Genomic DNA, 15,131 nt, shown 5'->3' with positions numbered 1-15,131 from the left:
GCACCTCCTGCCTCTCAGCCTAGGGCTTTGCCGCCAGAGCAGCCTTCCTCTATGATGGAAGAAGCAAGGAAGCTGCTACCAGGCCAGGGTGGTTGATTGAACGGGGTAAATTCCACAGATTCCAGTGGTTCGAGACTGTGTCACCCGTTCACATCCAGAGTCGTGACTAAAGGCTGTTATCCTCCGGTGGCTCTTCAGGGGCCTGCGTGAGAGAGGTCAGTGACCGGAGCCCAGTTCCCACAGGGGAACTCAGCAGAGCAGTCAAGGGACATAATGAGTCACGAACCAGGAGGCAGGCACGACGGGGCTGAGGGAGGGAAGGCTGGATAGATAGATGCTGAGCTTCCCTCTCCTCCCAAAAGGTGGTCCAGCCCGGTCAGAAATAAGGAGTGAGTCAGTGTTGGGACACCGGTACTGCCTATGCGATACCAGCTCTCAAATCAGGCTTTGTAGCAGGCACCTAGCATCCTCCCAGACACCACAGATTCATGGGACCATGCGTCACCTGCATCCTGTCCTCTCTGCAGGGCTTTGGGTGGACGTCGAAGTCATCTACAACGGCTCCCTACAGATGACACTGGAGACGAAGATGAACTTGTGCAAGCTGGGGAAAGAGGCATCGGCGGAGGAGAGTGGGCAGACGGCTGCTGGTGGGGAAGGGTAAGGTCACTAAAGCATTACTGGGCCCTTCACTCCTGCGACATCAGGGTGGGAGAAACCCTGGTCCAACCATTCCTCCAGGAGAAGGTAGTCGGTTCTGTAGCCGTGCTCGGTAGGAGCATTGAGTCTGGACGTGAGTATGAAGCCTTTGTGTATTAATTCAAGGCATCCAGGACGCTGCATTGTTCTGTCTCTACACTGAACAGAAAGGGCTTTATAATTCAGTGAGGTCTGCAAAATCATGGGTCTGAAGGGCACCTCACAGGGCTCTGCGGGCGGCATAGCTGCACATCAACAGCCCGCTTCCCTGCCGGGTGACACAGGCCAAATGGATTTAACTCTGTGCTTTAATCAGAAGGAACCTGGTCAGTCTTGATCTGAAGCAGCATCTTAGAAGAGCTTGACTGTTGCAGAGCAATGGGACAAGGTGTCTGATAGTGGAGGCCGTCCAGAGTCACATATCATCCAGCTGGGGCAGAAGGAATAAGTCGAATGAAAATAAATCAACTCCATTTGGAGGGTTTTATCAGGCCATCTGTGCTGAATATTGCCATTTGTCTGAGCAGGATGGAGACAGCTGGGAAGTTAGTTCTAGGAAAGAGTCATTAATAAAATAAAAAGATAAGAAGCACTTGCTTGTGGCTTGTTTGTCATGACCAGCTTGTGCTTCGAGTTAGCTGACAGCCACATTCCGGACTTGTACTAATCTCTAATCATTTTATTGGTGATCAAAACAAAAATCTTCCCCCTCCCCACGTGCCACTTTGGGTTTTTTTTTAAATCAGGACAAAACGTTCTGTCTGGAGCTGTGAATGTTCTCATGGCCTGGTATTATTCCCACCCTGCCCCTGGGCACAGAGCCCCTGGCCTCATTCTCCATTTACCTGGGCCCTGTTGAAAGCACAGATGGGCTGGAAAGTTAAACCTTTCTTAACATGACCAGCTTTAGGCGAGGAGAGGGGACAGCCCAGAAGTGGATGAATTCTAAGTTACTCCAGATAACGTAAAGAGCAGGGGAAAGACAAGCATAGGAGGAACGAGGCTGTTGCTCCATTCTGCGTCCTGCTCTTCAAAAAGAAGTCTGCTTCACTGGGTCAGGGGGACAAATGTCATAGAATCATAGGACTGGAAGGGACCTCAAGAGGTCATCTAGTCCAGTCCCCTGCACTCATGGCAGGACTAAGTATTATCTAAACCATCCCTGACAGGTGTTTGTCCAACCTGCTCTTAAAAATCCCCAATGATGGAGATTCCACAACCTCCCTGGGCAATTTATTCCAGTGCCTAACCACCCTGACAGTTACTAAGTTTCTCCTAATGTCCAACCTAAACCTCCCTTGGTGCAATTTAAGCCCATTGCTTCTTGTCCTAGCCTCAGAGATTAAGAAGAACATTTTTTCCTCTCTCTTCCTTGTGACAACCTTTTATGTACTTGATAACTGTTATCATGTCCCCCCTCAGTCTTCTCTTCTCTGGCCTCTCCCTCTTGGGTTCAAATGCAACTCAAGGTTGCTAGTGCTCTTCTTAACATCTGGAAGTATATGAAATAAGATGGTGGTTCTTGGTCTAGCTCCTGGTGGACTTGTGTTCACAATGAAGCCAGCTGAGAAGCCAAGGGCTGGTTAAGCTCAGGAACTGGATCTGCTGTAGCCCACTTACATGGTCTTGTCTCTGAGACAATGGAATGGAGGAAACTTGCACTAGCCTGGCCTTTTGCTGTACTTTACCAGCCGTGAACAAGGCTGTCAACTGCTTGTAATGATAGTGCAATGAATCCTACTAATCACATGCACATGGCCCATCCTTCTCCGAGCGTGTTGCAAACCTTCACCTATTCATCAGAGAGTGATCTGCTGGGATGTAGTTAGCACTATTGGAAGAGTCTGTTGTTGAAATACTTGTACAAATTGCTGGCCCCTCATTGGCTTATTTACAAGTTACGGGACTGGGTTTTCTCCTGCCTTTTGGAGAAACTGCCTGTGTTGTTACTTAGCACATGTCTAGCTGACTCAGGAATGACCGGGGCTCATGCCACTTACTGTCAATTAGCAGCTGATGTCTGATGAGGCCAGATTGTCACCCCTGATCCTGGAGCACTCCGCTTTGTTCGGCCGTACATTTGCTGACAGATCATTAGTTGCTCTGATTTTTTAATGGAGCCATTCCGGGCCAGAATGTGAGCTGGGGCTCGGGGCTCGGCCTGCCACTCGAGCACCTGCTTCTGCTATGGAGACACTGTGGTGTGCATGGCTCGCCTAGAGAATTATCCACCTGACTCCCCACTCCCTCTGCCTGCTAGGGAGAACTGCAGCGAGAGGTGCATTGATCAGGACAAACATCCTCTCATTCGGCCCCAGGATGCAAGATAGCGACTCCCTGAGCAAGTTAAAGGGAGGCCTGGCCTTACTAAGTGTGGCTGCTATGCTGCGAGCCCTCCACACCACTGAGTCCATAACCAGTGAGGTTATGGACTCCAGTGGTACCCAGTACCCAGTGGTCCAGGTTATGGACTCCAGTGGTACCCAGTACCCAGGATCCAGTACCCAGCATCCTTCAGCAGCAGGCCCTGTGCTTGCCCTTGCTTTTACATTTCCTAGGAGGAAAGGAACCAGTGAATTCTTGCTCATCTTGTAAATAATAGATGTAAATGTCATAGACCAGGACCCCCTTGTGCTAAGGCCCGGCAGCTGATTGGCTTTGCACAGGCAGGAGGTGGCCAGGGGCTGCGTTTTAAGGATCCAGGGGTAGCATTTGACTTTAAGGCCGGTCACTCCTGCTTTGTTGCAGCTTTTGCAGGTGGGGATACTGGAAAGCGGTACATCCCAGCAGGGCGTGCACATCCCCATAGTGCTTTATGGAGATAAATCGCAAATAGCACAAGGAGAGAGATTCAGAGGTTCTGTCTCTCGCGAGATACAGCAAAGGTGAGAAGACCAGGCCAAATTCAGCCCTGGCTCAGCTCCCACAGTGAAATTCCTGGATGTGCACCCGCTTACACTGGGGCTCAGCTAGGCCTCATACGTTTTCACCTGTGATTTGAAAGGGGATGGAGAGTGATGAGGAGCCAGAGGGATCCAGGGAGGCTGTTCCAGTTGGCAGGTGCTGCAGAGGAGAAGGCTCTTGCACCAGCCGCAGGGAGGGGAGTGACAGAAGAGAGACCGAGGCTGGATGAATGGAGAAAACACATTAGGGGAATGGAGAGAAAGCAGCTCGATGAAAGCTTTAACGTCATGCTCAGCGGTGCATTAAATCTTTCTGCAACTGGAGCCAAAGCTCTTTGCTTCACTGAATTTCTGATACCTCAGAACCAAGATGACTCTACGTGGCTTGGATTACAACACGTGCATTCCCCCTACCACTCCAAATCCCTCACCTTGCAGAACCGCTCTGCCCTGGCAAGGAGATGGGATCGATCTGACACAGGAAAGGTAGCGACAAGCCTCCTTAATTAGCCGCATTTTAACAATGTGCTCCGGAAGGGAGTGGCCTTCCCTTTGCCTCCCCCAGTACTGCTCTAGGGGGGACACTAGGCTGGCAGGCTGCATTCCCCCTGCAAACTCCTCCCCAGCCTGACACTGCATGTAGGTCAGTGTCACCAGGCATTTCTTCTTAAAGAGGAGTTAAAGCCGAGATCCCTTGGTAAAGGACTTAAATAGAGAACAATGCTGCCTGCAGGGAAAGGGGTGAGTGTTGCATTGAACTTCACAGCTCGGGGGCAGCAGGGTGGGTATTGATCATGCCCCAGCTATCAGCACAAGCCGTGCAATAAGAGAGATCAAGGCACGATGCCAGGATGATCCGTTTGGCCTCAGCTGGGGTCACCATCTACTGGCAAACCCAGCGAGCACCATGAAGAACTCCTGTGAGATCAACCCAGCTGGGGCAGCCTGCATGGGAGATGGCTCTGGAGTCCCCAAGCCAGCCAGCTGCCCAGACTCTCCTGCATTTAGAAAGCACAGGGAAGAGTTTCAGACCCCCTTTAATGGGACCTGGCTGGGCATCCATCTCCAAACTCTCACCCCTAATAGCAGCTTGGAAAGTCCCACCTTCTGCTTCAAGCTCCAGGGACCTGTCAAGTCCCACTAACCCCCCTCACCTTAGAAACTGACTCAGAAGAGCCCATTGTAGCAGGTTCTTACCTCTCCTCTGTCAGACATGGCCATTGCCTCAGTTTCCCCTCTCCCTCTTGCTCTTAGTTTAATATAATCCTACAGCTAAATTAAACTCCTCCCATGCTGGGGTAAGGAGAGTCCAAATGAAGTCTCCCCCAGTCTGCCCTGGGTCACCAGACCACCCTGTTCCAGTCACTCCCTGCTCTGTCTCGCAGGAATCTGCAGGAAAACCAACAGACAAATCAGATCCAAAGAAAGAACACACACACTCCCCACCCAATCTCCCCTGCAGGCCAGTGTCCAAATCCCAAGTTGCTCCCCCACTTTCTCCAGGATTCCTGCCAGTCTACAGGGAACGATAAGACCTCTCTCTCTGTTTCCCTTTGCAGAGAAGCCTGCAAGCCCTCCAAGATATTTCTTTCTACAGAGAAATCCACGCACGCACACACCCCACCCCCCACATACCTGCAAACCTTGCTATGTCCTGCTCTCTTCTCTGTCCTAGGGGGGAAGAGTCAGACATCTGCTTATATCCTGTTTCCTCCTCCCAGCATGCTTGGCTAGAATGACCTACAATTCCCCATGGTCCTGGGAACTGTAGGTCCCACCACGCCTTGGGTCTGGGTTCAAAATGATAACAGGCTGTCCCGGGCCTGTAGCCTTTAAAGGGCCAGGCCACCCTGCTGCATCCATGTTCATCCTAGTATAACAAACAGACGTGACCCTGCTGTGTGTCCCTGCCACCAGCACCTCTTCCCAAGCACCTGGCCCATGCTGCAGAGCTAGAGGGAAGACGCCCGGGCCATGAGGCTGCACTAGCTTCCGTGCCATTAGCCCCAAAAGCCTTTGCTGCTGGCATCTGTCCGTCTGACACCAGAGAGAGCGCCGGCATGTTGGGGGCTAACACAAAGAGCCGTGGGTAAAGGCTTGGCTGGCGGTCAGGGCCCGTGCAGCCTGCGGGTACCACAGCACAAGGACCCCCACTGGGACTCGCATCCTCCCTCTCTGCTTGCAGGGCGAAGCCTCGGGTGATCCTGCTGGCAGACAGCGATGCAGAGTCCTCCAGCGCCGGCTCCTCCGACGAGGAAGACGTCCTTGCAGCAGAGCCTTCTGGAGCCCTGGGAGAGAGGATCGTCCCCCCTCCTGCTGAAGGGTAAATAATTACTAATAAAATAATAATAATCCCTAATCCAGCTATAGCACTTTCCCTCAGTAGATCTCAAGGCACTTTAAAAAGGAGGTCACGTTCATCGTTCCCATTTCACAGATGGGGAAACTGAGGCACAGAGTGGGTAAGTGACTTGCCCAAGACCCCCCAATGAAGCCATGGCAGAGTCAGGACCCCGGTTTCCCGCATCCCAGTCAAACAACCCCCTCTCAGAAGAGGGGCTCCTCAGCTAGCCCTGCCTGTGGGGAGCCATTCGGGATCACAGCCCCTAGACACCCCACGATGAGCACGGGACTGCTGGCTGGCTAGATCATTGAGTCCGACACCCTGCAAAAGCACGTTATTGTCTCTTAAGATTTCCCTAATAGCTTCATCAGGAAGGAGAAGAGTCGTAGGAGCGTGTGAGGCTCACACCTCCAGCACCTCCTGCTGGATGGATTTCCATGGCCTGGGAGCCAAGGAGAAGGGTGGCCTGTTCCTGCTGGAGGAATGTCGCGGAGTCACAGACTGCGGGGATGGGGGGGTTGACAGGGAGCGAGAGGTGCCCCCAGGATGAATGGGGTGGGGACCAAGTGAGGTGAGGCCCCAGCTTAGCTCCTGCCTTGGAGCAGCCCCCTTTTGCAGGCTGACGCTGACTCCCCTCTTCCCCCTGCTTAGCCATGGGGGCGGCAACAGCACTAGCCGCAAGATCCTGCGCTTCGTGGATAAGATCGCCAAGTCCAAGTACTTCCAGAAGGCCGCTGAAAACGAGTTCATCAAGAAGAAGATCGAGGAGGTGTCCAACACGCCGCTGCTGCTGACTGTGGAGGTCCAGGAGCTGGCCGGGACCCTGGCTGTGAACATTCCTCCACCCCCGACAGACCGAATCTGGTAGGAGCGTCCTTGTGTCCCACCACGCGGTGATTTGCCGCGTAGCCCGGCTTCTACTTCCCAGAGCTTAGTGGAACATGGTCAGGGAGTTTCGGCCTGAAATTTAGGATTAGGGAACTCAACATGGGCAGAAATATTCTCCCAAAACAAGGACTAGATTGCTCGGGGGATTGGGCCAGCCATGTCACACTTTTCCCATCTAGGTCATGGATCCAAATCCAGCACCAGGTAGTGCTAGTGACCAAAATCTCTTGCAGTCTGATGGTTGTTCAGTGGGTCTCAGCCCACATCCTAATGGACAAGTGTCTCAAACTGGCCTTTTCACTGGCAATGTCAGCAGATGCCAACAGCTGTATAGGCCACAGAGACTGTGCTCCCCAGGCCACGTGTGCAGGGGCACAAGGAGTTTGTGATGGTCTCTGCTTCCTTCCTTCCCCCTCCAGGTACAGCTTCCGAATCCCTCCCCAGCTGGAGCTGAAAGTCCACCCGAAGTTGGGCGAGCGGGAAGTCACCTTCATCCATGTCACGGAATGGATTGAGAGAAAGCTGCAGCATGAATTCCAGGTACCTGCTCCCAGAGCACTGGGAGAGAAATGATGAGTGCACTGGGGATGGATCAGAACCAAGGATGGGACAACTGGGACCTAAACAATGTAAAGATGGGCCTGCAAACTCTGGGGCCAGATGTTGCAAACCTCAAGTTTTGGGCAGTGTTTAGATCCAGGGTTTTGATTCATTTAAAGAAGGAGATAGAGTTTGGGCATCTCCAAATTCAGTGGTGTTCGGGCCCAAGTTTTGGTTCAGGCCAATCTGGAGAGAACCAAAACCGAACTGGACTCGGGCCTCTTTGGAAAGTTGAGAAACATGATTTAAACTTTTTAGAGGTTTGATTCAAACCAATGAAGTGCTCCAGGAGCAGCTGCTCTCATAGGATTCCCCACCCAGCTAAAACCAGAAGGCACTGGTGAGACAGCCTTGGCTCCTGAGCCGACCAGCTGATTCTCATCCCAAAGAGATTCAGCCAAGTTCAGCTCCTAGAGGCATCTCCAAGAGTTTGAAGGTGCTACATGCTTCAAGTTATTCTCTCTTTTGTGTCCCTTGTTAGACCTGTTATCTATCTACCTTTTATTCTTAGGCTTCTGGTCAGAGACCATTGGCAAGTCCTAGGTGGAAAGATCTGCTGCAAGTTCCCAAAGCCCCCTGCACCAGCGTGATCTGCTAGGATTTTAGTGTCTTCTTAACCAGCTAGGAAGGGCAGAGGGTTTAAGAACTCCTTGTGGCCAGTTTCCTGAGCAGTACGCAACCCTGACTCTAAGAATGGCCAACCACAGCAAGGAAAAGCCACGTCTTCTTGTCTTGCCAGATCTATGGTCATGTACATCTGCTGCCATGGGAAACAGGACCTACTGATCCGAAAACAGGCTTCTGCCCAGTGAGCTGAAGGAGATGCTCCATTGGGTTACAGCTCTTATTGATCTTTAGCCACTAGGCAGGGGGAAAAAGCCCTTCTAAACCGGGGAGGGCTGCGTCCAGCAAGTAGAACTGCACATATGCATTAACCACTCCATTCCACCTCTGCTGATCATAAGCTGGATCCCAGGTTCTAAGCCGCAGTGGGACAGTAGCAACAGGTACCAATCAGCCTTTTAGAGATCCCAGCTTTGTCCCTCTGAAGGTTTTTTTAATGCCATGGTTTTAATTTTGTCCAATTTCCCTTTTTCAGAAAATTTTAGTGATGCCAAACATGGATGATCTCATCATTCCCATCATGCACTCCGGCTTGGAACCCCAGCCCTCCATGGAGGGGCCGTTCAAGGACCTTCCAGCGGATAGCCAGAAGCGGCTCTGAAGAGTGACCCACTGGCTGGGTCAAGACACTTGGCAGAACTCTGGAGGATTTGCTGAGATGCCCAGCTAACCTGGGCCAGGCCACTGGTCGCCACACAGGAGCCAAGATGCTGATCTGAAGTCTCCGAGTTCATCTCTCCATCTTGTCTTCAGCATCCCCCAGCTCAGCAAAGGAGCCTTTTCTTCAAATATGATGCAGAACATTAAGGACAGAAACATACACCCCCAGGGGAGGAGCAAGTTGGAGTCACCCAAGCATACAAAACTCCAGGTGGCTCATCCATCACCACCAGGTTCCTCTGGATTAATACAACTCCCTTGTGGCCAGATGGGCATTTTCTGTGCCAGCCGGGGCAGGAACTTGCTCAGCACTGTCTGCTTTACAAAGGGGGGTGCAAGAAACCCGGGGTGGGAGGGGGTTGCCTGAAGTCCAAGGAGTGTTAATCAGACGTTGCGATCAGAAATGGCCCAAGCTTATTGCATCAGCACTGGACACCCTTTAAATGGGCAGCCGGGTCTGCCAGGAAAACTGCAGGCAGGAAATGAACTGAAACACAGACGAAACACCCATAACCCTCATTGCCCCTACAAGTGTTTTATTGTACTCTGAGTCTCACCACCACCCAGAAGGCTGAATGGAATTGTGGGTATCCCTACGGCATCCACACAGATTGGACACATAACAGTGAGGTTACTTGGCTCTGGGGAAGGGAGGACCATGTGCCCATCAGCCTGGGGTAGAGCACATAGGAGGTACAGGCAGGGATGCAGAACCCTGCTCCTGGCCAGCCAATGGCTGTCGCAGGGGTTTAGTTGAAGGGGGAGACTGGGGAAAGCAGCCATTGATGGTAACCAGGCAGTACTGGTGCAGGGAGGGGCTGAAATAGTCACATGTCAAAATCCACTGAGTTTTTCAGCAGGCGAAGTTGGGGCAGAGGGTAGGGATGCAGGGGTGAACCTCCCAATACCTAAGGGGGGGGGAGCGCTCAGTACGTGAGGGAAGGGAGTGGAGGGGAAGTCCTATGAGCCCCAGAGAGAGAGAGAGCGGTTTGTAGACAAAAAGGGAGGCAGCATTGTCAGCTGCCCGGGTCCAGCCCTTCCTCAGCTAATGCCCTTCACCCAGGCAGTGCACCCTGTGCCGGGGAATGCAGGAGGCCGTGGGAATGCCTGGGCACAAGGCCCTGTGCAGGTCAGGGCTCGTGGCAGCACCTCTAATGGGTCAAAAGCAGGGGAGGAGACAGCAACAGCCCTCTTCTCCCACCCCTGGCCTGGGGGAGCCCCAAAATGGAGGGCTGGAGCGAGCCAGCCGGCAGAGGAGGCGGGGATCGGGAAGCCGGTGGAGCAGATGTCAGAGGGGGATTGAGTGGTGTCTGTCAAGCTTTGCAGGGCACCAGCCATGTGACACCACTGCCGGGCATTAAGGGATTAACTCTCCAGCTGGCACAGCTTCCCTGGCCTGCCCTTGTCCTCACTGACGCTCACAGACGTTGCGCCCCGATTCCCTTCTGCCCCAGGAGTGACCCCTGATGGGGCCATTAGCAGGAGAAACCTGGGCTCCCTTGGTATTGAGCCCCTCTGCACGAGGCCTGTGCCCCACTGAAGCTGGCCCCCTCTGCCTTGCAGTGAACAAGACAGAGAGAAGTAGTCTCCTACCGGCATTTTAGTTTGCTCTGGGCTTCCTCGCTGTGGCGCGTTTCAGGAGAGACGCGTCTCAGCCGCCAGCAATGCCACAAGCATCTGAAAACACCAAGAGGACCAGCCCTGTACGGGACAAGGATGAAAGGCGCCCATCTGGACTACAGCATGAGGTACGAAGTGGGACCATTTGATCCTCCATGCAATAAAAGTAATAGATTCTGTCAAGTAACATCATGGCACCCTGTTAAAACAAGGGGCTTTGCAGACTGGGTGGATGTGTAAGAGAAGAGCCCAACTTAAGCAATAAAGTTTGCATTCATCCACCAGGGATTCAGCCTGGGATGTGTTTGTTGTTGTTTTCCAGTTATATTTATTGTGCTTCACCTCTATATTGCCATTTCAGTGTGGTTTTTCTTTGCAACCACTCACTAAAGACCAGGATGTAGAACCATGGTCCATCTAGCCCAGTAGCTCATCTTCCAACAGTGGCCATTGCCAGATGCTTCAGAGGGAGTGAATAGAACAGGGCAATTTATTGAGTTATCCATCCCCTGTTGTCCAGTCCCAGCTTCTGGTAGGTGGAGGTTTAGGGACACCCAGAGCATGGGGTTGTGTCTCTGACCATCTTGGCGAATAGCCACTGATGGACCTGTCCTCCAAGAACTTATTTTTGAACCCAATTATACTTTTGACTTTCACAGCATTCCCTGGCAATAAGTTCTATAGGTTGATTCTGCATTGTGTGAAGTACTCCCTTGTGTTTGTTTTAAACCTGCTGCCTATTAATTTCATTGGGTGACTCCTGGTTCTTGTGTTATGCGAAGGGGCTATACCTCCTTAGTTGTCTCTTTTCTAAGATTTCCCTTTACAAAAGCCATGTTGACTCTTCCCCAACACACTGTGTATGTCATGTTCATCTATGTGAATGATAAATTCTGTTCTTTATTTGCTTGGTACTGAAGTTAGGCTTACTGGCCTGTAAATGTCAGGATTGCCTTTGGGGCCCTTTTTAAAAATCAATGTTACAGAGGCTAATTTAAACAATAGGTTCCGTAGCAGTTAGTAGTTTTGCAATTTCACAAAAGAGTTCCTTCAGAACTCCTAGGTGAATCCCATCTGGTCCTGGTGAATCACTATTGAATTGATCAATTTATTCCAAAACCGCCTCCATTGACACCTCAGTCAGGGACAGGTTTTCAGATTTCTCACCTAAAAAGACTGGATTAGGTGTGGGAATCTTCCTCACATCCTTTGCAGTGAAGACGGATGCAAATAATTCATTTTTGTTTCTCTGCAATGACCTTTTTTTCCCTGAGAGCTCCGTTAGCACCTCGATCATCCTGTGGAACCACTGATTGTTTGGCAGCCTTCCTACTTCTGATGTACTTAAATTGCTGTTAGTTTTCCAGTCTTTGGCTAATTGCTCATCAAATTCTTTTTTGGCCTGCCTAATTATACTTTTACACTGGACTTGTCAGAATTTATGTTCCTTGCTATTTTCCTCAGTAGGGTTTGACTTCCACTTTTGAAACCCTGTCTTCTTGCCTCTAACCGCCTCTTTTACTGTGTTGCTTAGCCACGGTGGCCCTTTTTTGGTGGTCTTACTATTTTTTAACTTGAAGACCTATTGTTTGAACCTCTATTACGGTGGTTTTCCAAAAGTTTCCATGCAGCTTGCAGGCATTTCACTCATGTTCTTTTTCATTTTCATGTAACTCGCCTCCTAGTTTTTGTGTAGTTGCTCTTTTTGAAGTAAAATGCTACTGTGGTGGGTTTCTTTGGTATTACTCCCCCTGCCCATGAAGTTAAATTTAATTACATTAGGGTCACTATTACCAGTCGGTTCAGTTATATTCACCTCTTAGACCAGATCCTGTGCACCACTTAGGACTAAATCAAGAATTGCCTCTCCCCTTGTGGGGTCCAGAGCTAGCTGCTCCAAGAAGCAGTCATTAATGCTGTCTAGAAATTTTACCTCCGCATCCCGTTGTGAGGTGACATGTTCCCAGTCAATAGGGGCATAGTTGAAATCCCCCATTATTATTGGATTTTCTGTTTTTGTAGCTTCTGTAATCTTCCCAGGTATTTCAGTCAGCATCACCATCTTAGTCATGTGGTCAGTAGTAAATTCCTACCGCTATGCTCTTACTGTTCACGCATAGACTTTCTATCCATAGAGATGCTGTGGTATTGTCTGATTTATTTAGGATTTTACTGTGTTTGACTCTATGCTTTGTTTCATATAGTGCCACTCCCCCCCAGCACAACCTGCTCAGTCATTCCTCTATATTTTGTAACCTGGTTTTACTGTGTCCCATTGATTATTATTGTTCCACCAAGTTTCTGTTATGCTTATTGTATCAATATCCTCCTTTAATGCCAGGCACTCAAATTCACCCATTATATTATTTAGATTTCTTGCATTGGTATACAAGCACTTATAAAATGTGTCAATATTTAGTTGTCTGCCTTCATGTGATGTAATTGAATGGGATTCTTTTTTATTTGACTGTTTCTCTTCCATTCCTACCTGTACTTTACCAACTTCTATCCTCTCCTCCTTACTAAGATATAGAGTATCCCCTTTAATAAATCTCAATACCCCCCACCACTACCAAGGGATGTGTCTGTCTGAGGTCCCCACATGGTCCTCCAAACCTGTCGGCTTTCCCCCCAGCCCTTAGTTTACAAACTCTTCCCAGCTTTGGCTATTTCCCAACTCTCCAATCTATATACCTGGGTTTGCTCATCTGTAAAAATAATATTTTTTCCTACCTTTTATGGAGTGGTCACGAAATATTACTGACGACTTTGTGAAGTGGGCTGAAGTCCTCTGAACAGATCCAGGGCTATCTTCTCTCTTCCCATGCTAGTATCACAGAGTTCAAATGGTGGCCTAACCTCACACCATTCAGACTGGAAATAAAGTGTAAATTTGTAATGGTGAGAGTAATTAACCATGAGAACAATTTACCCAGGATTGTGGGGGATTCTCCATCACTGACAATTTTTAAATCAAGATCAGATGTTTTTCTAGAAGATCTGCTCTAGGAATTATTTGGGGGAAGTCTCTGGTCTGTGTTCTACAGAAGGTCAGACTAGATGATCATAATGATCCCTTCTGGCCTTGGAATCTATAAATTTATGATCATGGCTCTGAGGGGCCACGCTAGGGTGGACACCTGTCATTCAAACACAAGGGAGAGATTTTTGATTGCTCAGCGTCCTTTTCGGAGAATAACGAGCCAGTCTCCTCTCCTGTTCTCTGCTCATTTTGTTCTGTTCTAACTGGGTGCCAGCCCGACTTGGGGCTCTGTAACGATTTGTGACAGGTGATGACGCCGTCCCAGCCACGTTCACTTCTCATCTCCCCCAGCAAAGGCCTGTGACAAGCAGCAACGCAGATGGACAAAGCTGCATCCTCATGAGCCCCTGCAGCAGCAAAGTTCCTGCCTGTCTTCCCTTGTAATCAGCTGGGTAAAATGTCAGCTAGCGACAGTGCAGGAGGGAGCCAGAGCCCTCCCCCCACCTCCCTCCTGAGGCATGTGAGCACAAATCTCTTTAGACTAGTCCTGCATGAAAGGACATCTCTCTTACCCTCCCAATCAGTACCAATGGGAGCCTCCCCCTCCTTCTGCAACTGGCACAATCCTGAGCCCCTTCTAACTCCCCCATCTCCCGATTTGTACAATGGATACTTCCCCCACCACCACCTTGAGATCCAGGGATGAGTAGCTCATAGACCCATGGGGTTAGAAGGGACCATCTAGCCTAACCCCCTGCCAAGATGCAGGATTTGTTGGGTCTAAACATCCCAGACAGATGCTGTCCAGCCTCCTTTTGAAAACCTCCAGTGAAGGAGCTTCCACGACCACCCGAGGCGTCTGCTCCATTGGCCGACTGTTCTTACAGTTAGGGAGTTTTTCCTGAGATTTAATCTAACTTGGCTGTGCTGTAGTTTGAACCCTTTGCCTCTTGTCCTGCCCGCTGTGGCAAGAGAGAACAACTTTTCTCCATCCTTTTTATGGCAGCCTTTCAAGTATCTGAAGACCGCTTTCATATCCCCCCTTAATCTCCTCTTTTTAAACTAAACACACCCTCTTCCTTTAGCCTTTGCTCATATGGCTGCATTCCACCCCTTTGATCATCTTGGTCGCTTGCCTCTGGCTCCTTTCCAGTTTCTCCACCTCCTTTCTATACCTTGGTGACCCAAACTGGACAGTCTTCCAGCTGAGGCCTAACCAGCACCGAGTAGCACTGGGCAAGTGTGTCTGGAGCTGGGGACAAGGCTTCCTGGGGAACTTCTTACTCTCCACTGCTGCTGTCCAGGAAAAGCAGGTTCTTCAAGGAATTCATCTAGTTTCAACTTCCAAAAAAAAGTATCCCCTCCTTGTTGGACCCTTTTTTCTGGAAGTTGAAGCAAGACAAATCCAGACTGGAAATAAGGTGTAAAGTTTTACCAGTGAGGGTAATTAAATCATTGAATACCTTACCAACGGTAGTGGGGGAGTCTCCATCACTGGCAATTTTTCAATCAAGATTAGATGTTCTTCTAAAAGATCTGCTCTAGGAATGATTGTGGGGCAGTTCTCTGGCCTGGGTTACCCAGGAGGTCAGACTAGATGGTCACAATGGTCCCTTCAGGCCTTGGAATGCGTGAATATGCATTCCACTGAAGTTATAGGAAGTGTACTCACTTCCACCCAGTCTGCATTTTGTCCTTGGTCACATACATAAGCCATGATGCATATGATCATGCTGAGCCAAGTTCTGCTCTTGGATACAGCAGTGTAAATCTGGAGTAGCTCCAGTGAGGTCAGTGGAGTCACTCTGGA

The 15,131-nt window shown here is 50.1% G+C and overlaps 1 protein-coding gene across 2 annotated transcripts in view; it reads left to right on the top strand.

The window, feature by feature from the left end:
- LOC311527622 (testis-expressed protein 2-like) overlaps positions 1–12,756 on the top strand; it is a 39,562-nt gene extending 26,806 nt beyond the window's left edge. For both annotated transcript variants that reach the window (XM_084641793.1, XM_084641794.1), the window contains exons 8-12: positions 528–660; positions 5,788–5,925; positions 6,598–6,810; positions 7,254–7,374; positions 8,534–12,756. In XM_084641793.1, the coding sequence (XP_084497919.1) occupies positions 528–660; positions 5,788–5,925; positions 6,598–6,810; positions 7,254–7,374; positions 8,534–8,659 (731 nt within the window). In that variant the 3' untranslated portion in view covers positions 8,660–12,756. The remainder of the gene's footprint in view (positions 1–527; positions 661–5,787; positions 5,926–6,597; positions 6,811–7,253; positions 7,375–8,533) is intronic.
- The last annotated feature ends 2,375 nt before the right edge of the window (positions 12,757–15,131 follow it).

Source organism: Lepidochelys olivacea, assembly GCF_965140295.1.
Source record: "Lepidochelys olivacea isolate rLepOli2 genome assembly, chromosome: 10".
In the NCBI taxonomy this organism is placed as follows: domain Eukaryota; kingdom Metazoa; phylum Chordata; order Testudines; family Cheloniidae; genus Lepidochelys; species Lepidochelys olivacea.
The sequence above is the reverse complement of the archived record's forward strand: the minus strand, read 5'-3'. Positions and strand labels throughout refer to the sequence as shown.